This window comes from Stegodyphus dumicola, chromosome 6 (genome assembly GCF_044657685.1).
Source record: "Stegodyphus dumicola isolate Sdum_Otavi_A_Nest chromosome 6, ASM4465768v1".
Classification (NCBI taxonomy): Eukaryota; Metazoa; Arthropoda; class Arachnida; order Araneae; family Eresidae; genus Stegodyphus; species Stegodyphus dumicola.
This window is the reverse complement of record NC_140773.1, coordinates 153,532,965-153,559,940: the sequence shown is the minus strand read 5'-3', so window position 1 is coordinate 153,559,940 and position 26,976 is coordinate 153,532,965. Positions and strand designations below refer to the sequence as shown.

General features: G+C 34.8%; 1 protein-coding gene across 7 annotated transcripts in view; it reads right to left on the bottom strand.

The window, feature by feature from the left end:
• LOC118184470 (disks large 1 tumor suppressor protein-like) overlaps nt 1–26,976 on the bottom strand; it is a 711,253-nt gene that overhangs the window by 26,496 nt on the left and 657,781 nt on the right. For all 7 annotated transcript variants that reach the window (XM_085819058.1, XM_085819059.1, XM_085819060.1 and 4 more), the window contains one exon: nt 13,365–13,467. In XM_085819058.1, the coding sequence (XP_085675184.1) occupies nt 13,365–13,467 (103 nt within the window). The remainder of the gene's footprint in view (nt 1–13,364; nt 13,468–26,976) is intronic.

Sequence of the window (26,976 nt, the reverse complement as noted above, 5' to 3'; positions counted from 1 at the left end):
TCGCATTGTAGGGTTGCATGAAGCTGGGTGGTCATACCGAGCAATAGGCCACCATCTGCAGCGTACAGACACTGCTGTGCAAAGTCGTTGGCAGCAATGGTTGCTACAAGGAAATGGCCGACGACGAAATGAAGGCTCTGGAAGGCTAAGGAGCACAAATGCCGGGCAAGATAGGATGCTTGTTCGCCAGGCCCGAACCGCCTCAACGGTATCATTGTCGACTATTCAACGCATTACAGCCAAGTCTATATATACCTCCTGTGCTTCCGTCCACTATCTCACGGCCTTGTCTGAGGCGAGGTTATGCTCGCAGAGGCCTTTAAGACCTTTGCCTTTGACCCCACAACATCGGCGGAGTCGTCTGGAGTGGTGTGGCAGTCGATCAAAATGGCTGCCATCAGACTGGCATCCTATCGTGTTCAGCGATGAATCCAGCTTCACTCTTGAAGCAGATGATCACCGTGTTCGTGTATGGAGAGGACGGAGCCAGCGATCCCAATCAGCCTTTGTTTACAGATGCATACAGCCATAACCCCTGGTATGATGGTGTGGGGCGCTATTTCTTATGATAGCAGGTCATCATTAGTCATTCTCCGTACATCTTTACAGCTCAACGATATGTTGATACCATCCTGCGGCCGGTTGCATTACCCTTCATGACACGTCATCCTGGGGCCATTTTCCAACAAGATAATGCCAGGCCACATACCGCTCGCATACCTCTGGACTGTCTCCGTGCGCTTGATACTCTTCCTTGGCCAGCAAGTTCACCAATAGAGCATGTCTGGGACACGGTAGGCCGCCAGATTTGTGCACCACAAAATATCGCAGATCTGGAGTGACAACTGATGAATGCCTGGCAGAATGTCTCGCAGGATGACAATAGGAACCTCTACCACTGATTACCATGATGACATTAGGAACCTCTACCACTGAATATTTTTGAGAATTTAAAACAAACCGATCAGCATGGTTTAAAATATAATAGTCAAACGAAGAAATCTTAATTTTCTGAATAATATCGTAAAAAAAGTTAACTAACAACCTATTGCTAAGAACTTTTGACTTTAGGACCAATCTTAATTTTTTCCTTGACGAAATATACATATATATATGCAATAAAACTGTTACATTAGATGTAATAAGACTGCGGTATTATTGAAATAAGATGACTTGGTGAAAGTTGCAAAGGATTGGCTTTGGCGAGGGTTGCATCATAACTTGAAGACTTTGCTGCGTATTTAGCAAAATGACACTCTAAGAACACACAACTATAAATTCCACACAAAATTTTATTCTAGGAAAATTCACATTATCACTGTGGGTGCGCTATGCATCCTCCAATTTTGTACATACATATATATCTATAAGGAATATAATTTACTAGGCGGGCAACCCCGCCAAATCAGGGGACTGCGGCCAAAGCAGTAAGTTCTATGTTACTGAAAATAAAATGAACTATTAATTTAATGTACTCTACACAAAGCTGCGGCTAAAGCAAAACTTATAAGTTCCATATACACCTGAAAAGAAAATGCACAAAAACATTTTAATATGAATGAAATCAGTTCATTCTTTCCAAGCAACAACAAATTCGTAAATAAATTTTGTCTTGCCACATAAGGAAACGAAAACGTTTGCACTTCAGGTTAATACGTATAAGTATGACGTCACGATTTAAATTTAATGTAATACAACAACTTTTCTCAATATCAAACGTAGCAATAACAAATGTCCTAACCTAAAACTTTGTTGCCAACAGCAGCTATTTATTTACAAATGCTGAGATTAACGAAAAGTTTTCGACAATGACGTCACACGTAATCGCGTGCTTTCTTGAAAGACAGAATATGATCTTATATAATAATAATACATTTAATGTTTGGCAATGCTATTTTAATTTCATATTTTGTTAAGTCTTACAAATTTTTCATTAACGAACTCTACGATTTGAAAATGAGCAGTGGCAACACTTTTCGAAATAAAGCACTTTTATGTCCAACGCGCGTGACTGTTCCCGCTCGGAAAAATTGAGTGCAAAAATTGGCATTTTCAGAGTTCTTAATCAGTATCTCGGCTGATTAAAGTCGTAGGAAGATGAGAATGGTCGAAATAGCTTCTCACGAATTTTTAAAATTCGGGGTATATCTTTCTTGGGAACTCTCCGCCGTTCTCAAGGGGATGATGTTACAAACAAACAGACAGACAGACGGGCAGAGATTTTAATAGTACAGATTCTGCAATGTTATACTCCGATTTTGATTATGTCATTTTAGTACCTGTGTTTAAGAAAATAAAAGCAATAATTCTCAGCTTTATGGAATAATACAAAGTAAAGTTCTTCACAAGAGTTGACAAAAAAGGATATATGTAAAAAGGGCGGATAAAATACGCATAAAAATCACCGCAAAAGATGATGAATCACCGTTTAGATGATGCACTTCCACCAACACTGTGTTTAGTGTTATTATTACTGCAAAAACATTTAATTTCCGGTTATAGTTACCAAGAAGCTAAAACTTAAAAGCAGGGCGAAATATTTCAGACAACAAATAACATTATGATCTAGAATTATAATGATTATATTATGAATACCGTCTTTATTATCAACTGCGGAATCATCTGATAATTAGTAACTCATTTTACACTTCCTGTATTATCCTTTTGATACCAGTAATTGAAAACATTTACACAGAAATTCGGTCTTTAAAACTATTATTTTTGTGCATACGACGTGCAGTACGCAGATGCTAGAGAATGGCAGTCAGCAACGAACATTCAAACAGCTGTCTAAGCGGATTACGGAAGAACCTAAAAGTAATGCCAAGCGAACTGCAATAATCGCTTTCTATTTCGGCTAAATTTGTTGTCCAGGTAATTTTGAAGATGACAGATTACGATACTTATAATTTAGTCTCGGGTTTTTCCTGTCGAGCAGACCGAACTTTCCGGTTAGTGACGTTACATCATCAAAGAAAATCGAATTGGAAACTAGATGTCTCTTTTTTCCTCTAGCAAAAGGGTTCCGCGGGTTTATTTACGCACAAGCTAGAAAGTCAACACAATTTATTTGTAGCAGATTTTTATCCATCCTCTCTCTTCTTCCCCCTTCAGGAGGAAGGTCAATGCTAAAAAACTATCTGCAATAAATAGATAACCACACTGTTGTGGGATTTTGTTGCTGTGGGATTTGTGTTGAAGACCAATTTCCGACTTTAGTTCAAACATTTAATTCCGTAGTTCGATTTCTAATGAATTTTATTTTTAAATTGAAAAATTTTGTATATCTTTAAAGAATTTGATGGCCACTGTCCACAAAGAATAAAAATATATGAAAATAAAGATAGAAGATTCTTTCAATTACTGAAGGATATTAACGCTGGGGAGCTCAAGGTTTAATTTCAGGCTTTTTTTTTTTTTTTTTTTTCGAATAATAACGTGCCAGAATAAAATGGCTAATAATAGATCATTACCCAGAATGAAAGTGAAACGTGAAAATCGCTGAAAAGAAATCTCCCACAATAGTACTAATGCAGCAATATTGGCAAAGATTTAAAGCATTCGAAACGGCGAACAATTGGAGGCAATAAAGTGGATCTGGTTGGTATTGTTGCGTTGTTATACAATTCCCCCTTTGTCATAATACTATCGTAACACGATGCGATCAAATATGTAATCATATTTTTGAGTCACACTGTAACTAATTTAAAACACTATCATCGAAACGTTTGAATAAGGAATTTATTAAGAAGTAACAAACAAAATAAAATCTTAATTTTTCATGAAAATTGCAGGACATTTCACGGAACTCACCTTGAATAAATTAAAAATAAAATACGAACATATCATGAATGTAGAGTAGCCAAATATGAACAACACAGTCTCAGATGCTAACAAGAAAGACTAACCTTGGAGACACGAAATCATTTACTGGAGCAATAGATGAGACTGATAGCATGGAGGTAAGAAAGGAAGGAGTGGCCAACCGGCACTAGAAGGCTTAGGCACTTCTTCAGGCGCCTCGGCTGGGAAAGCCGCATCCTGTATCTAGCACGTGTGAGGTGGCATATCTTAATCCTGGCATATCATGATATATTACTTAAAAGAGGAAAGTTCCTCGTGATAAGCAATGGATGAGCCTTTCGCATATACAGCACGGAGAGTTAGTCGTATTCATAGCTGGAGCTGTGGAAAAACCTAAGTTTAATTGACGTATGCTAACCGGCACTAGAAGTGAAGCACTGCTTCGAAGCTTCGGTCACCAGATGAGGAGTTCTTTGTTTACATTCAGAAGTTCGCTTGACAGTGTTCTGATAGTATTTCGACACACGACAGTTCCATACGAATCGTATAAGGGGCACTTTCACATGAAAGAAACATTCATAGTGTGATAGATAATAGAATTTGTATAGTTTAGTGACATTTACGCAAAAATCACATCTTGGTTATTTTTCGATAACTAACAACAGCGATTTTGATTATGAATTTGTTTTATAAAATTCTAAGCTGTTGAACTACAAAAATATAAATTTTAACAAAAATGTTATGCTTAAAGAATGAAAAATACCTTACGGTACCTTTAAAATTGTACAAGTCTTTCGATACCCTTGATAGAGTATTCGCTACTTTTATTTTATATTCCAAACGCCAAAATGTTTTAAATAAATTTTTTTCACATCCATATATTATTGTAACATGTACCTTTTAAAATTTTTTAGAGGAGAGGCTTTATTGTTGCTCATTTTAAACTCATCGTTTTAATTTTATATATCTGAAAAATAATCCCTTTGGGCTTACACGTTTTACTTATTTGGGTTAATTAAAAACAAAATATAGTAAATGCACAGAAGTTAAAGATTTGCACATGCCGGAAATGAAAAATATGAAATATGTCTGAGTATTTATGCGTTTGCTTGCAAAAAGCATGTATCTGCCTTTAACAAAATGCATAAATATTCATTAAATTATTTATAAATGTATTTGAAATGAAGAATTTATTCATTTATGAACAACTGTGAAGAAATCTAATTATTAAATGTATCTAATTTATAATGATTATAAATGTTATCTAAATACATAATAACCTTAATATTGAATTGTAAACATAAATTGAAATCCTGTTCACAAATACGTTATAAAACTATTTAAGCAAGAATTGCTCGTACTGGAAAGCAATCTGTTAAAAGGTATTGTAAAGCAAATGCTATGAGATGCACACTTAAGAAAGTAATAAAGAGTTTTGGAATATGTATTGTTGAAATTAATGGTAAAAAATTCTGATAAGTATAATTAAAAGAATTATTGCCCTTACATTTTATAATAACTCAGTTACAAGTTTTAAATAATACATTTAAAAATCCTTATTTTATTCCCTTTCAGAAATGTTCAGAGAAAGTTAAGTACTATTTAAAGTATTTCGCTAATTTCTAGTTTAAAATGAACCGAATAGAGCATTAATTATAAATTGACTTATATTTTTCGATTTAAAAGATGCCTCAGCCAAAAAATCATGTCATATTTAAAAAAGTATTTTAGGAAGAAGCTCTATAAATAGAAACGAAATAATGCATAATTTTAATATTAATAATACAATAAACTTTGATTTTAATTTTTGTACCTTAACCGAATAAAATCGAATTACCTTACATTTTTTTTTCTAATGTAATTAACGAAAACGTGTGAAAATATTTCATTCAAATTAAACCATTCTGAGAAAACTGTTCTGCGAAAAGTATAGCATTTAATTCCATTCAGAATGAAATGTTGTTTAAAAATATGTTGTTTTCATATATAGAAAAAGAAAATATATACATTTATATGTATATTTACGACGTAATTACAAAATATTTACATCCGATCGCGTCAAAACCCATTGAACTTAATGGTAAATGACCCAATGTTTTGGTCACCACGCAGGGATCGCGGGTACCTCAGAGCAGGGTACGGGAGAAACCTGTTTAGGGCGACTCCATCTTACTTCCTACCTCCATAACTGATAGCAATAAGATAGAAATATTGACGATGTGCTATGGTAGCATAAAGGAAGAAGAAACTGAATATTAATATGGACAAGGATGGTCTCGAGAGCATAAGATGAATATTATTATTATTTAACTTCCGAATACGTTTTCATTAGTAGTTAAGTTGAATTAATTATTTTAAAAATAATATTAATATGTTGGCATTGTTTCAAACGCAGGCTCGAGAGCCACGTATTGCTCATGCACGTAAAATGTAGAGATATTGAAACTTTTTGAACAAAAAAAAAAAAAAAAAAAAAAAAAAAAAAAAAAAAAAAAAAGGAGGATATAGGTTTTTCTTTTGTTGACTGTATGTAGCCTTTTATTTCTTTTGTTGACTGTATGTAGCCTTTTATTTGACTGTATGTAGCCAAAATCTTCATGCGGTGTTCCATCATTAGAGTTTTCATTGGAGTTCAACACCACACCATTGAAGCATTAATACTACACCACAATGGAAATGTAATTGATATGATATGGATAATACTGTCGCCTCTGACTGCAATGAAGTACATGATCAAACCACTACCCCTAAGTTTCCCTATTACATGTCTAAAAGTCATAAATAAATAACCAAGACAAATGGGAACAAAAATTTCGGTCATAATATGAGTTGAATATCCGATTATTACTATTGAAACAAAACCAGTAATTTACTTTAATCAGACATAACAGTCTTTAGCACAAGCAATCATTGCTCGTATACAGATCGCAGGAATACAGCCATTTATTCACAATAAAACACTAAGCCAAATTTAATTTAAGCTACTCAATTTATAGAGTATCGGCAAAAATACTTAACGAACTTTCATACTTAAAGGAGTAAAACGATGTTGTAACAAAAGCGTTAAAATTGATCCCAAGTAAAATAACGCTAATCTAAGTACCCTGGCGAAAAAAAGTGATGTTAATTTTTATTCGGATTGAGAGGATTATTTTGAAATAAAAAGATAACGTCTTTATTCTTTTAATACGTATAGATAATTCTGCTTGGCTAAACAATTGTATAATAACAATTCGTTTTGAAAAACTCAAGTTTATTACTATGGAGTTAAAACGACAGAAATTCCATAATCAATAAATCATTGTCTCTCGCTTATTACAAAATATGGGTGACATATTTCATGCATGAAATGAACATACAAGAAAATATCACAGACTTCTATCTTCTCTTTAAAACTTATGAAGAGATGATGAAGAAACCTCCCAAAAGAACAACTAGTTCTGGTAAGCATTGTGAATGTAGCTCTAAAAGAAAGTTCTTCAGAAATATCTCTTTATATAAAAAGAAAACACAGAATTAATTAAAACAGCGTGAGAAACCATATTAAATTTCATGGCAAAGTAGATAAACTGGGGAACATGAAAAGAGCCATCACCAATATTTATATTTATTGTCGTGTCTATGACAAAGTGCAATTATATAGCTTCGAAGCTGTTAAAGACAGCTTTGGCAACCTCGGCAGCTCTATCAGTATAAAGTAGGTCGATTGAGTCTTCAATGCCGATGTTAAACAGAATATTTATATTTAAATCCAATATAAAAGAACCTTAATCGCATGAACACGTTTTTCCAAATTTTCGCTTATAAAGTTTTAGAAAGTATAATATTTTTATAGTTTATGGAGTTACGGATGTTTTATTCCAGTTTCCAGAAAGTTAGCCCCAGTACAATCAAATCCGATAAGACCCATTGATCCGCGAGATAATATACACAACTAATGATAATAAAAATTCTGGGGAAACAATTCCAGAGAGGTGGGCAAACATTTATTAATAATTAAACTAAAAAGGAAATCACTGTTGTATAGATATACTTTCAATCAGTTTAAGAGAAGTTCTAAGAAAAGAACAGCTTCTCAAACTCTCAGAAAGGCGGAGACAGAACGTGGGCTAGTCTGTTTTCTTTTCTGCACTCTTCAGAAGGGCCTCTGACCCCATCTCAAGAAGCACGTGACTAAAGCCGGAATATAACATGACGAGTTTCACATCTTTTTTTCCCAGTTACTTCCACAGACAAACGAATTTAGGAAGATAAAAAAGTCCTTACGGAGGAGAAAGATGTTTCAGGTATACACGTCTCGTATTTCAAATAAACCAGAAGCGATTTCTCAAGAGAAAGACAAACTTATCCTCAATCGTACGGGGGGGGGGAAGAAAAAGTGCTGTTCACGAGTAAAATAGGGTAAATGGCAATTTTACAAACGTGAGCTATTGATTTTTTTTGGTTGAATTTCATGAGACAAATTTACAAATTATTTCCTTTAAAGTGTTGATTTCAGAAACTTCGCGGACAATAATGAGTTTTGAATTTAACTGTCACATGAAAAAGGAATAAAGTACTATTGTGTAAGAAAGAAGGAAAAGTATGACTGCTTAAAAAAATAAATTTATTAAAAAAAATTTATGAATACAGTCGAACTCTCCTATAATGAACTTCAAGAGATTGGAAGTTTGACTAGCTATAACCGAGAGTTCGTTACATCTGATTCGATAAGAAAAATGGATTCCCCCCCCCAAAGTGTAAATATTGAATGATGAATCTCAGAAAAAAGGTGACGAGCACTGTCACATTCTACCAAAAGAAAGTGAATCTAATTTGAAGAAAATCATATTAAAATTTTATTGAAATTATCATCACGCACACTTATTCAATTTTTTGTTCCCATCCCCACGTTTATAATAATTATTTTACCGATAATAATAAAAACATTAAAAATGAATAACAAAAAATATTGAAAATTTAACTTTTATTTAAGTTCAGAGTACAAAAATAATATTCTCCAACAAAACAAAACTACAAGGAACAAAATTTCATTTCCCAAAAGATGAATCAAGTGTATACCTTGAAGATCAAAAGATTCACTACTTCCCCTAAATAGCCAAAATTTCAAAACTTTCATCATAGCATCAAACTTCAATAGAGTTTTGTCAGTGTATTTGAATGGAATCAGAAAATCCGTTCACGTTCTTTGGTTCAATGGTCACTAACACCTCATATGTCTTAAGATACGGTTTTGTGTCCTCTTTCTCCAGGATTCACATTTGTCTTGAGAAGCATTTATTGAGAACAAATAAAAATGGAGGAAAAGAAAAGTAACGTAAAGAAGTTTCCATTCACGGATGGAATGTGGATCCTAACATCTTAAACGTGGATGATTTTTTTATTAGTTACAATTTTGTTTAAATTTGCAGAAATTCTGCAAAATACATGAGAAACACAGAAGTTTCAATCGAAGATGTCCGTATAGTTTGTTATATCCGATTTTCATACCTCTGGAAGTTAACTATAACAGTATAAAATAACATTTAATGTATACGAAATTGGACGGGACCAAAAAGGTTCGTCCGTTAAAATATTACAGCTGTTAGCCGCTAATCAATGAAGTAATAACTGAACATAAGCAAAACGAACTGCACTATTTTGAGAACTCATTTTTGCGTTATAGTAATTTCTTTAAAAATAATTACCATTTTAATAGCAAAGCATTTAAAATTAAACTAAGCGTCGCATCCTTACACGTAAAACTGCTTATTTCACATTTCAAGTGTTTTTACAAACACTGCTAGTATACGTAAATATATGAACAGCCTTTAGCCTATCGGTTCACAATGAAGAGAAAACACTGGTTAATACCAGTTTCCTAACAATAATTCTTTACCCCCCGCTGCTTTTGCACACATTATCTGATGGTGATTTTATGATGAGCTTATATCGCAAAGCGGCCAAACGAACTCGTAAATATTTCTGAAAAAATTATAAATGAATCCATTTACCCGAAAATACACATTGCTAAATAAAATCAGCTATTTCAAGTGTCGTATATAGTTTTTCTGTCTATAGGGGAAGCTATTAGCAGGCCAAGCGGCACTACTTAGCGAGCTTCCAAAATTTTAAAATTCTTGTTTTCCGAACAGATGATCTATTACTGCAGCGAAAATATAAAGCAGTAAACAGACGTAACTATTCAATTATGAGTTTTAATATAAATAAAAAAATGATGCATACCATTTTATCTCAATTAAAATATTAATATTTATAGTACTTACTGCATACATTTATTATTTTAATATAAATTCAAAAACTGAATTTCGACATAAATAAAAAATATATACCATTTTATCTCAAATATAATATTAATATAGTATTTATTTTGGCACACATTTATTATTTTTAAAATAATTATATACTATCGTTTTAATACATAAAATATTGGTTTTAACGAAAGTTTCTCGCCACCCCAAATATCGTCTGCGCAAACAGTTCGCGTAGGCGTGTTTAATCATATTTTGTCAAACAATTTTGTGGAACGTGTGGAAGAAGGTCAGTATATGCAACCACTCGGGAGAGCTTTGAGAGTTAGATGTTAGTGCCAAGTTCATTAGTCGCGCTATGCATCGCATAAAATTGACGTACAAGTTCAACTGCTGGTTGTTGGGTGCCGCATGAGTCGAATCAAGCAGATACGGACAGACGTGTTCGGGCCTGCACTAATCTGCGCGAATATAAACGCAAAGACAAAATTCTGGACCGGCTCGTCACTTGCGATGAAAAGTGGATTTACTTCAACAACACAGGCCTAAAAGGGGGTTGGTCTGCACTCGAAGAGCCCATCGGCAGTGTCGCAAAGCACAAAATGTAATATTCCATGATGCAAGACCACACGTGTTTGCATTCGCCGGCTAGACTGTACGGACTCGAATGGGATCTTTTGACACATCCAACATATATCCTCGATACCGCTCTTTCGGACTTCTACCTTTTTTCACACGTGTAGTTACATCTTTCCTGGTGCTGACTTCCATTCTGCACAGACATTCGAAATGACACTAATCTGTTTTTGGACTCATGGCTACCAAGGTTCTGGGCCAAAGGCTTTGAAAAACTACCAAAACGTTGGCAGAAAAATCACAGATTTGAGTAGTGATAACTACCCACGCTAAAGGTACCGCTTTCATGTGTGTGTGTGTGTGTGTGTTTTTCCCCTGAACTTTCTTAAACGTTTTTTGGCGGAAAACTTTCCTTACAGCCATATATAAATACGCTATTATGTAATAAGTGCAATTTAAATAATTATTTTTAATCAATGCTTCCTCGCTTTTACACGGTTTCACGCGAGAACATACTGTGCGGATTTTTGTTTGTAACACGAAACTCGCAAAAAGAAAAATTCAATATTTGAAAAATTTAGAATTCACAGAATTCCGAAAAGCATCTTCTAGGAAGATATCTCATACTGGCGTAAATCATCATTCCCGGAGCGGATTTCGAGTGATATGTATTGTTACAGAAAGGCGGAGCACGACGATGTGCATTTTATCTCAGACACTGCGGAAGGAGGTGCTCACGAATCGTTCTAAACAAAATACAAATCGGAAAACCCGGCTTTAGCGTAGCAATGCATATTGCTTCAAATTGGAACGGGGGAAGTCATCATTTCAACAGAATCTTTTTCCTACCGCTCAACAACACCCTACACCACATAAACATGCGATTTCGGCACACACATCGCATTGCGAAATGTACTCCTTTCATATTTTCGAATTTGAATCACTCAGTATCTTCCTGCGATAAAGCCATTTTTTCACAAAATGTAAATATTACGCTTGCATAAATTTTAAAAATGCATTATTGCCTCAATATTATTCGTACGATAATACGAAACAAACAAAAACGACCGATAATAATTTTCAATACTCATGGATGACTTGAGGGGTGTCAGAAACCCCTATACTGAAAATGTTAAATTGGCCATTTTCGATGTACCTTTTCTTAAAGTCTGCTGTAGATACACCCTTGAAATTTTTCGTGTAATTAAAGTATACCCATCTGATTATACTAAAATGAGCTTTTGAAACATTTTGAATTTTAGAGTAATTTACAGAATACTTTGTTAGGCATAGTAAAATTTAGCATTTTTCTCACACACACAAAAAAAAAAATGTTCTTAATTTTTCTTTCTTAGTTTAGCACAAAAAGCTCATTTCAGTAAATAGCATTACGAAACCTAATAAATAAGCCATAAAAATTTTAGATACCTGTGAGCAGTAGTTTCTGAGGAAAGGTACATCGAGTACAAAAAAAAAAAAAAAAAAAAAAATCATGTTTGGAGAAAAACGCATCTTTATGTAAAAATCCTCATTCATCAAAGCATTTGATGACAAATTAAAACTAGATTTTTTACAATTCTAATTTTCATAGAGATTAAATAATGGTATTTTTAGAAAGAAAAAAGCGTAAAGAAATTGAAAATGCAAAAATCCGAAATCAACACTTTTGAAATATTTTTGGGTTCCAGCAACCCTTAAGAAATGCGTTCGCTAAGCGGTATTTCAAAGGGTATTGCATTCACGGTAATTGCCAAATATCTCATGTGACAGATTAGAAATGAGTAGTTTTTACAACTTCAAATCGAGTGAAAGTCGCACCTTCATACTGCTTTAATGCGTTCACGCACAAAAGATTGCTTTAACAGAAGAGCGAAGCGCGACATATAAGCAATGATGAAGTAATTCAGCTATGACTGTTTATCGTAATATAACGCTCTTCTCAGATTCTATTCAAGTGTTCTTTGCAATAAACCTATCAGACGCATATTGGGGGGGAGGACAATGCGCGTCTGCTTTCCTTGCAACTAAGCAAGTCGATCGCGGAGGGGGGAGTACATGAAAAATGAGTTCCTTTTAAATACGTACACGAGACTCATTTTATGCGTTTCGCTGAATGGTATTTCTACAGAATGGAAGAATATGTTACCAACGTCTCAGAAACGAAATTATTTCAGTTTTCTTCCACTAACGAAGATCTCAAGAAGTAAAACTCAAGTATTTTGTAAAAATCTAAAAGAAAGTCCACATTAAAAAGTACCGCTGCAGTTAATTGGTAATTGCTTATGGAAATGCTCCCAACATTCGCCAGCGCTGAAGTACCCCGCAAGTACGTAAAGCGCTGAAGTACCCTGCATCCTGCAAGGTCGCTGCAATATTCCCATATTTTTATTGCAATAATACTTACCACACATGGTTTTAAAATTCGGATAATCGAAGTGTTGACGTTATACTAGGAAGAAGTAAACTACATGCCAAAAAAATTGCTATACCGTGAAAGAAAATAGCGAAATTATATTTACTTTACAAATAGTATATTATAATGAAAGGATTGAGATTTTAAGTAATTTTGAGGTACAGATTACAAAAATATGTAGAACTAAATATCCGTCTATATCCGTCTCTGGCAACATTTGTAACTGCTTTATGGCTTAAGGGTACTGCAACCCACGCGGCTTCAATTCTATGCCAAACTATGGAAATAGTAAAAGGTTAAGAAAAAGCACAAGAACCTACCTTCTGGACGATACTGCACCAGCATTGTGACAGTGTGGCCGGCACCTTTTAGGGCGGCTGCTGCTTGTTCGTGGGTGGCGTGCCTAAGATCGATGCCATTCACCTGTAAGTAAAACAATGAAAAATCAGTGAATGAAACACAAAAATGCATTAAATATTAGATGCAGATCAAGAGAAACAAAATTTTGAATTTCTACACATGCCAAATTTATTTTACGTAGAAATTTGTTTCAGACACGCACATTGAGCAAGAAATTAAAAGCAGTGAAATCATCCGTTTTAAAGAAAGAATTTACTAACAAAACAAGCAAGGCATTTAAAATTTCAGTATCAAAACCTTAATTGCAGTGTTATTTTTAAATATAATTATCACTATTTACATAAGATCTACTTTGAAAATTGGCCATAATATCTTATTATTTCACTTATGAATAATTTTATACAATTACTTATTAAAAACAAGAAATCATACACAGAATATACGAGTATATATATATATATATATATGTTCAAAATTATTACATATGTACATACGCAATAATTTCATTTGTACGTCAATAGACCTTTGAAACCAACCACTTTTTAATCATGCTCGAAAAACTGGTGCGTAGATAATGGCTGGAGGGTAAATCACAACTGGCTTCGATGGTTAAAACCTCATTTTTATTTTGAACAGGAACAGTTCTTCAGAAATACGTTTTTGCTTAACCGGTACAACACTACGGATGCTAACCGCTTCACACAATTTCTATATATGCAGTTTGCATTAAGTTTAATTTTTTAGTAAATCTGAATCATTTTTATAACTCACATATATATAACAAAATAAGGATGATTTGCACTTTCGAATTAGGAATATTTTTTTGTATCAACCAAAATGCAATGTGTTGTACAAGCAACGCCATTACGCATGAAGATTTCCAATACTTGCAAATGAGTGACTCATCGGACATGAAAGTCTTATGTGAATCAAGTTGACACCAAATAATGATCAGAACCTTTATTACCATATAATACATCCAATTTTAAATAATTAGAACCAACATAATGGGAATAATTAATGAACCTACAAATGTCTAACAGTTGACAGTTTATTCCAACATTAATTCTTCAAAATTTCATTGTGCTTGCGATATTAATATTTTGCACGCTTTATTGAGATTTAAAATGATGCAAGAGAAAAATAATCTGTGCAATTAAATTTTAACAAAGGAAGCCACATTTTCTTCACTTCCTGTTTCTTTTGTCGAAATTACATCATGAGTGATAGTAAAATTCCATAACAAGGCATGTTACATTTAAATGGTTGTATTGTTTTGAACAATATTCCACAGCCAAAATGAACACAAAATTGTTTAACAACTGAGACAAAATTTATGTGAAATCTTTTAAGAATTTATTCCGATTTCATATTTGTTTCATTAGAATTTTGATCCGATATGGAGGGGAGGGGAAAAATACAACGGCATCGTCATTTTGAAACAGTTATTTTGCAATCGTAGATTTTCGATTTCAAATTCGCTTTCCTATAATTATTTAGAAAAATATTGCTCTTTAGGCATTCATCTTCACTGTCTTTAAACAATCCATAAATTTCATCACGAATTAAATGACTGGATGAAGGTATTTCGTAGTCTACTACTAACAGTAGAATTCATCTTTTTCTTTTATTCCCTGTAACGGTTTATCGACGGAAATAGTATATCAGCCTGAAACAATTTCTTACACTTGACATTTACACAGAAACGGTCACAAATCGATAACATTTCACTGACTGACGTATTTTTCAATGCATTCAGACACGGAAGTATAGCTAGCTAACGAAACTTCCTAAATAAAATAATTTTTTTCGACAACGTAATCATTCAAACGCTCTGAGAAGACACTTCTAGAAAAGGAACAAACAGCTCACATCCATGGAGGTGGTGTATTTAATTATGGCAAAGAACACTAGGGCTATCTGCCTAAGGGGAGGGATGCCTTCGTGTAGGACTTTCTAAGGGAAAATGGCTCGTATACACGTTACACATGGGGAAAACCACGAAAACACCCATGTAGCCAGCCCGTTCGCGAGATTCGAACCTCGGACCGAACTACCAGTGTTCAGAGACTTTACGCTCGGCCGCTGGTGGGCCCACATCCATGGAGGATATACCAGTAGACATCATCAGGTAGTATGCGGTGTCCATAAAAGAAACACGTGATTTCATGTGGTGTTTGCAAGAAGACAGCTAACAGTTTGCTCTTTAAAATAAATAAAAATTGCAACAGTGAATTTTACCCAGTTTAGTGAAAGATGGCGCTAAATGTCTGTTTTGTAGCTTGCAGTCAAGGAACGGCCCGACATATTGGCATGGCACATTTCTTTGACATCTTATTAAGATATTGTTTATAAAATAAAAAATGAAATCTCTCATTGAAACAAAGAACATTACTATACAGTTTCGTTCTGTGCAATTATGAAATAGCAAGTGTTCTCAACGCTTGTTATTTCATAATGTGCAAGAACGGAGGGTGATTGACACTTCAAACAGTTTCCGAGTTAACAAAAAGGGCGGTCTTGAAGACAATTATGCAAAGAAAAAGACTTAAACGTCTAAAAAAAGTGTTCGCTAGCAAAAAGATCAAATGAATAGAGCTTGCCAATGATGTTATACTTTTTCACAATTGTGGGTTTATTAAAGCATAAAATAATGAATTTCTGAATGATATATATATATATATATATATATGTTCTAAAATTAAATTTGAGGAAAATAATGTGTCTACATTTCATAAATTCGGAATTTTAGCTATATCCGGACCATAATCTTACCTGATTTTGCTATAAATGTTTAGAAATCACGAAAATTAGGAAACAAGGCATGACCTCAAATTGGGTCAATCGCTTCTGACATTTAGAAGAAATAGTTATTCCATCATGATAAAAAAGGGGGGCGTGTAGGGTTTCGTGATCTTCCTAATTACCGTATCACGCATATTTTGAATGCTATATATTACAGGATTAATGTAATGTTATGACATGATTTTATGCAAATAAATATAATAAACTATAAATTGTTTTGTAGTTTATTGTACTTATTACGCAGAGATACAGATATACATATATGTTTATATGCATACACATATATACGCATACATAAGCATTAAGTACGTATACACTCGTGCGCAAAATTACGAGGATTTACAAATTATGTCTATTTTTTTAAAAAAATATTGAAATAGAGGGACTAATTATGCCGCCGAAGAATTAAGCAGATAATTCAGGGTCAAATATGTAACATACACGTGCGTACCCGCGGAGCTCTGATTGGAGGGAATATAAGCGCACGAGGGGTTTTCGACGATTTGTGTAATGGTACTCCATCAAGTCAATCACCGTGTTTCTCGCAAGTGTTGAGTAAATTTTCTAAGGTACCAGATAAAATAAGTATCCATGAACGCATGGATGGAATGAGATGAAGAATTTTAGAGATTTCACGAGATAGAGCTACATGCCACAAGTCCCGCTGTTTGCGCCCCACTCACTGCACCACACAAGAGTGTGTAGTAGTGTATTTTGCAACAATTGACAAAATAACAGATGATCTTCTTAGTAAAACATATTTTATTTTTAGTTTATGGAGATAATTTGAATGCAGTCCTTTAGTTACAAATTTTTAATACATCTACTAGCTGGTAAAACTTCAAAATTTTACACAATTTCTTAAGTTTCTGAGCAACGGTTACATCATACAAATATGGCGTTGCCACTTCAATAATAAATATAGTTACTTGTTAAATAACAAAATATTACACCCTCTCCCCCCCTCCAGATTTATATTTATATATTTTTATAAATTAAAGTTTACAATTTTGTTTTTCGAAACAACAGAATATCAACACAATACATAATTGAAATATTACATATAATATAATAATATACAGTAAGGAAGAGAGGAAAAAACAATTTTTTTTAAATCTATATAGGGAAATAAATTATTTAATCAGGCCAGGGAGGACGACTTAATGCGTCTACATTTTTATGGTTTTTACCACTTCGATGAACGACCGTGTAATTGTAGGGTTGTAGTACTAGTGCCCATCTCGTAAGTCGTGGATTTAGACTCGCATTATTTTTGAGCCAAATTAGGGGATTACGATCGGTTATGATGAGGAATTTAGTATGCCCGTCTAAATAACATTGAAGTTTCTTTACTGCAAATATTATGGCGGCGCATTCCTTTTCTCTGGTACTTTTTTTCAGTTTCTGTAAACTTCTTACTGAGGTATAATATTGGATGTTCATTGTGTCGTTCATCTTTTTGAGCTAAAATGACACCCATACCTGAGTCTGAAAAATCAATTTGCAAAATAAACTCCTTACTGATATCAGGAGAATGTAATAGAGGCTTTTGCGGCAGTTTTACTTCTTCAACAACTCGCTCTTGTCTGTTTAGTTCCTTTAAAAGCTTCTCCTTGACTTCATCTCAACTGCAGAACTTAACAGTTCATCTAGAATTTTTAATTGAGAATCGGCTAAATTTGTAAATTCTTTCTTTTCAGATAGTTTTCGCTCATTGCGAGATGAACTTTTGTTCCTATCTGTTACTTGCATTCTCATTTAATATGGCAACTTTAAATACCCTTTATCAGGTTTATGCCTCTTTGCTAAGTTTTCTAACGCGTGCTTAGATTCTGAACACATTTTTAATTTCTTAGCTCTAGAAGCACCTTTATGAGTTCTTTTATCAGAAGTTCTTTGATCTGCTGTTAAGAAACTATCAGACACATCTTTGCTTTTTGGTGAAGAACGAACTGGGGAACTTGTAGGGGAATAATTATATACATTATCCATAGAAGGTGAATAAGATGAGTCAACTTTTATATCAATAAATTCAGTTTTCATACCAGGAGGTGAACGCTTAGACTGTCAGATTTCTATGACGCATTGGCAGAAACTTGACTATTTAGGAGGGTGAATATTGACCAATTTACCCTGAGTTTTAGCACTATTATTTGTTTGGTTTTGTATCAAAGATGTATAGTTCTGCATTTGATTTCTATATTTTTCAGGAATAACAATTAATTCCCTTTCATTTCCCTTTTTATCAATTTTCCTTTCCACCAACAACCCGTTTTCTTTTACTTTGAAATCATTTGTGTTGCTGAAATTTTCACTTTTAGCTTCGCTAAGCAAAGAGGCTAGACCTCTGCTTTGATGTTGAGATTCAATTAATTCCTTAGAATTAACATTAATTATTTTCTTCGTCTTCCTCATTAGCTTGCCACAAAATATCTTCATCAGTCTCAATAACAGACAGTTCTTCCTCATTTTGATGTCTCTACTTTGATCTCTTTCACGAGATCGTTTTACTTGAGATCGTATCAAAATTGCATTTATCTTTTCTAAATTTAAGACCTCTTTTATCTGTGAACAACTGAGCAGTTTTGTTATCCAATACGTATCTCCTCGGATCACTTGTAACATCAGCTCCCGTTGTCTTTATACGACCAAGTTCACAATCAATTTCAACTTCAGCTAACGGTAGACACACTAAATGGTCATTTAAAAGATATTGTACCCAGACATGTTCTCCAGTCATTTTTGCGTTATCTATGTATTTCCGAGAAATAACATCAACAGTAGCTCCTGTGTCTCGAAGAATAGGCATTTCATGCCCATTAACTAAACCGTTAATTGTATATGTCTCTAACAAATCATCATTCGAAGATACGCAATTTATCTTTTCATTTGGTTTTAAGCGAGGACACTGAAGGCTTAAAATGTTCGTATGATCCACACTCGAAACAACGTGGTCGATACCTTTTGTCATATAAATTTTCTTGGTTCTTGTTTTGAAATTGACTTCTTTGTCGGTGATCTTTCTGGTATTTTGAATCGTTCCATTTATCAGAATGCTTAAAATGAGGCGGATGCTCTATTTTTTCCACAAAATTATCATAACGAGGTTTAAATGATCCTTTGTTAATATTCTCAGTCTGATTGGCAGAAAATTTCGGTTTTATTGTTTTTCTCACATCTTCAAAATCTTCAATTTTTTTAACCATCTCAGTAGGTGAAATTATGGTAGTCCATTCATCCATAAAATGTTCTTAGAAATCAGGAGAAGTACGCTTTATAATTTGATCAACCAGCATGAGATCTTTTAGCTGTTCAAAAGTTTTAATGTTTAATCCGTTAAGCCATCCTTCTAAATATTTCTTTAATTCATAGTAGAAATCATACCAAGTACTTTCAGTAGATTTTTGGTGTTTATTAAATAGTTGTTGAAATTTTTCCGCACTCAATTTAAATCGTTGTAACAGTAAAATTTTTACATATTCATACTTTTTCGCGTCCTCTTCTGGTTTTCTAGCAAAAAGCTGAACAATGTCAGGAGGCAGCAATGAAATAAGTTGAGTCACTTGATTTTCAGCAGGTATATTCGTAATTTTAGCTTGACGCTCAAAGAACACCAGAAATAAACTTATTTCATCTTCTTTAGGGTTGAAACGTGGCATGACACCGTGAATTCTGATTTTTAAAGGCTGCTCAGGTAACTGCGTAGTTTTTAACGGCTGTGCTGTTGCAGCCACTGCTTCCAACTGAAGTTTTTGTAGCTCAAAGGCTCTAATTCGCTCTTCTCTTTCATGCTCTTCTTTTCTTTCTCTTTCGCGTTCCTTTTCTCTTTCTTCTCTTTCGCGTTCTTCTTTTCTTTCCCTTTCTTCTCTAATCGCAGCCAGTAGTTCTCGAGTAAACTCCTCATCATAACCGGGACTTTCAGTAATCAATTTATGCAACTGAACAATCTTAAATTCAGGTCTCACGATTAAACCCAACTCTTCTGCCAGTACTTTTAAATCCTGTTTTTTACTCCTAGCTAAGAATGACATGTTGAACAAGTTAGCGTTAATAGGCTTTCTTTTAAAATTGAATCTAAAGATTAATTTTGGCTAATCTTTAGAATATGGTAACAGGCAGTTTGGGGACATTTTGGTAAGGCGATAAAGGTTACTAGCTAGGACTTATAGCAATAATCTGAGAAGTACACAGTTCGAATCACAGATTATTTTGTCTCAGAGAAATAAGAGATCATGAGACATGTAATGTGACATTTTCCGGAAAATTCCAATGGGGATTTTAGCTAATACGCACTTAGAAACAATTTCGCTGCTAAAGTGCAGAATCGCCCACTTATTTGTTTGGTGCTTTTTACAAGAGTAAGAAGAAATGGATTTTTGTCAATTTTCTTTGACTTTTTAAGTGACAATAGGTCGATGTGTACATGGATAAGGTCAAGAGTGTGCGCAATGCCATTTTTGTGCAATTCTGGGATGTTTTTTTTAAGTGAAAATAGGTCGACGTGTACATCTATACCGTGTATATGCAATTCTTAAAAATGCGTCAAGCAGTGGGCGATTCTACACTAACTGAAAACAGAAAATGACACCATAAATATATGGAATACTTACTACAGATTGTTCTTCAATTTATATAAAAGGCTTTCTTGTCAATGCACTTTTATCGTTATCAGTGACAGTCTGACAAACAATTAACGGTACCTTTTGCTCTCGAGTCGTGAAAAAGTCTTTGGAGTGAAAATAGTATCATACACAGACACAACGAAAGTTCTCGCAGTCTCTCTTTCTCACAAATTTTAGGAAGATCAGAGGAGTACAGGAAACATCCAATGATCCATCATTTTAAATTTTTAGGAACTGTTGAATGTCCTAAGTGATTATAGTTGGCACAATCCTGCAGAAAAATAATGCAGCGGCTCATACTGAGGCTGCTTTGATGAATGGTGAGCCGAACCTAATCTTAGAACACCGCGGCATAATGAGACTGCTAGTCCCAGAAGAAACCGTACTGGTTGAGGTTCAGTCCTTCGTTGCTGAAGAATTATCTTGAGAGCACTGGGCAAGAACAGTTTTCCCGAAAAGAATCAGAATAGCGTCATTCATTATTTTGATGCTTGTGCTGCCTTCAAGGGAATGCATACGTACTTTGTCCACAGTTAGGATGCAATTAAGTAATACATCCCCTCTGCTGAGATTCACTATGTACATTGCGATGTATAGTGCCATCTGATCCCAGTTCAGCATAAAAGGCCTGCTACTTAGCACAGAGTTTGTGGTTATTCAGTTGAAATATAAATATGTGATGCAGATATTCTGATTTACAAAGTGACTATCATTCATCACATTTGTAATTTGTTTCGAGATATATTCAAACTCTACTGATGTTATTCAGATCAAGTGTGATCGATACAGCACCTCACTCATGAAGTACCTTTTGTGAGACTTCGTTTTCCTATATCACATACGTTCACCACAAATTTCGTATGACAGAGCAAAGTTTCAAGAGCTGCAGGATAATATTTGCTTCTCTTAGGATTTTCTCCAACAATACACAGAATTTTATCAAATATTATAAGTTCTTGTACGCAGTATACGATCATATTATCATCAGGAAACGAATAATTCTCACTTCTTCGCGTTATGTACAAATGGCAGCATCACATAGGAAACTTCTAAAATAAACTCTTCTTAATATCACCTGCGGTATATTGTGCTAGGCATTTCTCAATTGTTACTCCACATCTGCGACATTTTGAGGTGTCCGAATCTGGCGGCCTACTATATTCCATACACCTTCGATTGACGAAAGGTCTGGCGACCATTCTGATCAAGGAAGAGAATCAACAGCTCGAAGACAGTCCAGAGATATGCCAGCCATATGGGGTCTAGCATTATCCTGTTGGAAAATGGCTCCAGGATGGTGTGGCATGAAAGGTAAACTCAGATGGCCGCACAATGTAATCACCATATCGTTGAGATGTTAAAAGTTGTATAAAGAATGACTAGGGTCGACCTGTTGTCATAAGGGATATTACCCCACATCCGGGCTAATGGCTGTGTGCCCCTGTATAACAAAGGCTGATTGGGACCGCTAGCTTTGGCCCCCTCCCCACACACACCTGATGGTCATCTGCTCCAAGACTGCGTGTAGGTTGCTCGCTATGACTGACACTATCGATGTTTTTCTGCCTGACACTATCGATAAAGTTAACGGTACGGACGTTAGCGTCTCTACGAATTTAGCACATACTGAAAGTTATTTTAGAACGGCCTCCACGGGAAAGGCCACTCCTGATGCTAATGATGATCGCAGGAAAGGAGCTTGAACTGCAGATCGATAGTACTAAAAGTTCTTTGAAGTTATTTCAGCAAAAGCGGTCAACTGCAGAAAATGATCCGACCATTATACAGCTGCCTAAGATAATAAAAAAGATATGAAGAAAGAAACAGCGGATCTGAGAGTTAAGTGCAGTTTTGCAATTTCAAAAGGCAAATCTAGTACGGACACTAAAGCAGTTAAACGCAAAACTAATCTTAAAAGTAATAGCGAAATTGATACTAAAGTAATTAAACGCAAAACTAATGTTTAAAATAATGAAAATGATGATAATAATGGTTTTCAAAAGCCCCATTAAATCACTAAGCAAACTCTCATTGAAAAACTCAATTAGCGTGCTAGAAACTAATAAGAAATTTAATATTCTTGATAATGCTGGTTCATCGAACAAGACTGCAGAAGTACCATAAACTAAACTATTGGCTGTCCCATCCACAATGGTGAAACTCGGTAATGTTAAATTTGGAGACTTCCTTAAAATAAATTGGCTAACAAAACTAACGCTAAATTTGGGGGGAAAATTAAAGTTGAGATACTGAAAATATTCCGGCAGACTCCATACGACCTGACCGCCTTGTTTTGGCAAAACAATATTGAATATTATCTGATAAAAGTAAAATACAAAAGACCTATTACAACAGGTCGTTTATATTTTTCGAAGGAAGTCCTCTAAATGACGACATTATAAGTTCGTCAATAGAGGACTTCCTTCGAACTCCGATCAGGATGAGATTAGACAAACTCTTCAATCGAAAGAGGATTTTCTGAGCAAAAGCTTGCATAATTAATCAAACGACGCACTACAGCGCCGAAGGCCCTATTTCTAATTCATCTCATTCAGACTGAAAAAGTCGAGGAAATTTATAACCTGAAAGACTTAGCGTATCGTCAGAGTTGCTTTTCCAGCCACGCTGAGCTAAGTGTTCAAAATTACACAGACAAGCAGTAACTGTCAAAGTCAACACCTTTCTTCCTATAAGGATGTCCTAAATTCCCCCCAAAATAAACCAAACATATCTGGAAGTTTCATAAAACCCTGACTCAGATAGCAAATGCCGGAATTCCCAGAAACCTCGAGAAACGCATTAAGTAACTTCAAAGACAGATCCACTACTGATTTTCCGCAGCTGCAGTTTAACACAAAAATAAAATACTAGCAATAATATACTTTTTAATTTTAATACCAACTACGATGAATCACAAATCTTGGACTTCTTTAAAAATCTCAGAGATATTCACAGTGTCTTCGGATAAAATAAACTTAGGAAACGGAATAACATATTTACTGAATACCTATCAAAACTCAAATCTCGCACTCATAGCATCAATAAACTTTTTGTGTACTTGCAATTTCAAAAGGCAAATGTTACATGAAGTTATAATGGTCAATGTAATTAATTTTTGTTGGAAAACAGGGCTTTTTTATCTGAAACGACTGCAGGTATTTGAGGAACTTTAAACTTAATTCAGTGACTGTTTCTTGATTGAAATTGTACTCATTGCTAAGAAAATTTTATTACTTCTGTTGTTGTTGCTAATGCTCACTTGACCGACCTACTGTCAGCCAAGCCCACGAAAATCCTCGCGGCAAGGAACGCAAGTATACACCTGTCACCTGTAAGGTGGTCACCTTACAGGTGACATTGTGATTTAGCTCAGTTCCGCCCCAATTTCGATGGAGAGCAAGGGTCTGCCACCTCTCTTTCCCTAGCCCCAACCTTTCGAGAGGACTTTCGGCTCGCCGCATATTTAGAGTGACCTCCTGCCACACTATACATTTACAAACATCCATGCCTTCTCTGGGATTCGAATGCAAGCTCTTCGAAATGGCAATCAGTGATGCTAACCACTACAGCGACAAGCATCTTACCAATTTTTATTTATAACTCTTATTGATTAAGCTTCACTCCCTTAAAATCTGTAATTATTTTTCACATTCACTCTGTTAACCCCCTTCCTTCAATTTCGAATCATCCATTCCAAATTAATATCCTCCCATTACTAGTTTTGCGTGCAAAATAGCCTAATCTCTCTTCTACCGTATCTTTCAATCTTCTAGCTTCTTCAAGTCAGCTGAGCAGTTGCTCATCTACCTACCGACGAAACGGCCCCGCCACCATAGCATTTGCATCTTTATTCGTCTCATACTACATACGTGACTTCGTCTGTTTCAAGACTGAAGCAGGATGTATCACTGAACATCATGCGATGCCAGTCGGCTGGCAGCCATGATGATCGGTTACGATACAACTCCAGCCTGTTGTAGGCTTAAAGACAGACGTCTTAAAGACGCTGTGAGCGCATCGCCGCTTCTACCATGCGCCATGAGATGGAAGGTGCCAAAGGTGGTATGGAAAAGGCTGTAGTATGTTGGATAGTGGACAATGATACCGCTGGGGCAATTCAGATCTGTAGCACAATCAACCGATCTTGCTTCGCATTCCCGCATCTTCGTCTTCCTCCAATGAGTACCTTTTGCAGCAAGTTTTGTTGCCAACACCTTTGAATAGCTGTGTTCTTACGGTGGCGGCCTACTGCTTGGCATAATCTGCTCTCGTTTCACGCATTCTTACTATGCATTATGTTCAAAATTATCCAATTTTTCTGAAATCGTCTATTATCGGTTATGTCTCCAAGGAACTGCAACGCCGACAAAGAGGAAAGATAAACCATCTGCAATTGTTGCTTGTTTTATACGATAGTAGTTACGCAATAGAGATGCGCTATGACCGAGTGATCGAAAAGTGAATCGAAGTAAAATGCCGTTTTAAAATTAATAGCCCTTCTGGGCTAACGATAATATGACAACATACATATGTTAGAAGTTTTTAGCATCCAACTTACGGAAAACAAAAACAAAGTTTTAAACATTACTTTGGGCAGAAACAGAAAGATACGATTTGAAACTGAATTATGATTTCAGAGGGAGTACAATAGCAATATTCACAAAAGCAAGATTAAACACAAGACATGCGTAAATATTCCATTAGTGCAGAAAAAAAATCGCTCATAATTAAAATACACATATGCTCTGGGTTAAGAGAAGAAAGGGGAGGGAAAAAAAGCTTTTTCAAATCTAAATATTTAGTGCAAACACAGACTGGCACTAACAAATATTAATGAGTAATTAGTACCTATTAATATTAATGAGTAATTAGTACCTAACAATGGACAGAAAAATCGCACTAAGGCAAATATTTTTCATAAACAATGCTACTAGCCCCTCCCCTTTTCAAATACTGAATTTTATAAGCATGTAAAAACTTTACTCACAGTATACTAACTAGAAGACATCTCCTCCTGCTCCAGGCACTTACGAAAAAATATTGATCCCCAATTCCTCCCGCGCCCCCCAAAAAAACGTTTAGGTTAAGATAAACGTTTCAAAAATATGCATAGCAACCTGAGTTAACACTGGTTTCTAGGCAAACTGAAATGCCTCATTATGGATATCACGCAAAGGACTAATTTTCGCATTACTGTCGCCCTACTTTCCCTACCGCATCCCATTGCTACCCAGTTATAAATGGCGCATGTCGTCTTCTGCGAATCGTTCAAATTTTATGCCAAGAATTCTATGAGATCATCCTGATCTCCGTGGTTATATGATTAGAACATTATTTAAACAACTTCGAAAAGAAGTCTCCTTTAATTCAGATTTACACGATTTCTTTCATAACAAAATAAATAAAATACTTCCAAAAACATCGCAAAAATTATTCTGCGGTTATTTCCGGCATTACTTAGAAACTTTAATGAAGAGCAAAAAATACTGCCCAAGAAAAAAATTTCCAATCTCTCAGCAGTGCGTAACAATAGTTGGATTTCATGATTAAATTACTAATGAAACTTCTTCCAGCTCTTTACAGTTTTCAGTTCAAGTATTTAGAGTCGTGGTAAAATAAAAAGTACTGTCGCTTAAGAAAAATACTTATACACAAGCGATGTAGTGAATAAATGCTTAAATAATTAACTTTTCTGTATTAAATAAGAGTCCAAGCGACGTTAATTTACGATACAATTTCATCGTAGCAGTTTCTTTTCCTACCATTTAGCTTTGCATTCTGCACAACTAATTTTTGTGGAGGGTCCAATAAAGAAGAAAGACATCTGACATCTTGAAGAAGAAAGATTTCTGGTGTGATGGCTGTCAAAATCGATATAAATTATCGAAAATCTGCGTCAAACTAAGGTTGCTTTTTTGCTTAATTTTAAATGGTCGACTGAAATCGCTCCCTTAGCGACATTTCTCTGGCAATTTTCCTAATCTATTACTATTTTGACTTAGAGAATATCTTTTATTTGGCAACTTTAGTTAAAAATGAATTCTGTAATAATTTCATCACATTAACTGAGTTGTTGATCACAATAATGTATTTTCCATGTTTTCATATACAAATAGGCGGAACTTCAGCAAATGAATTCAAAGAG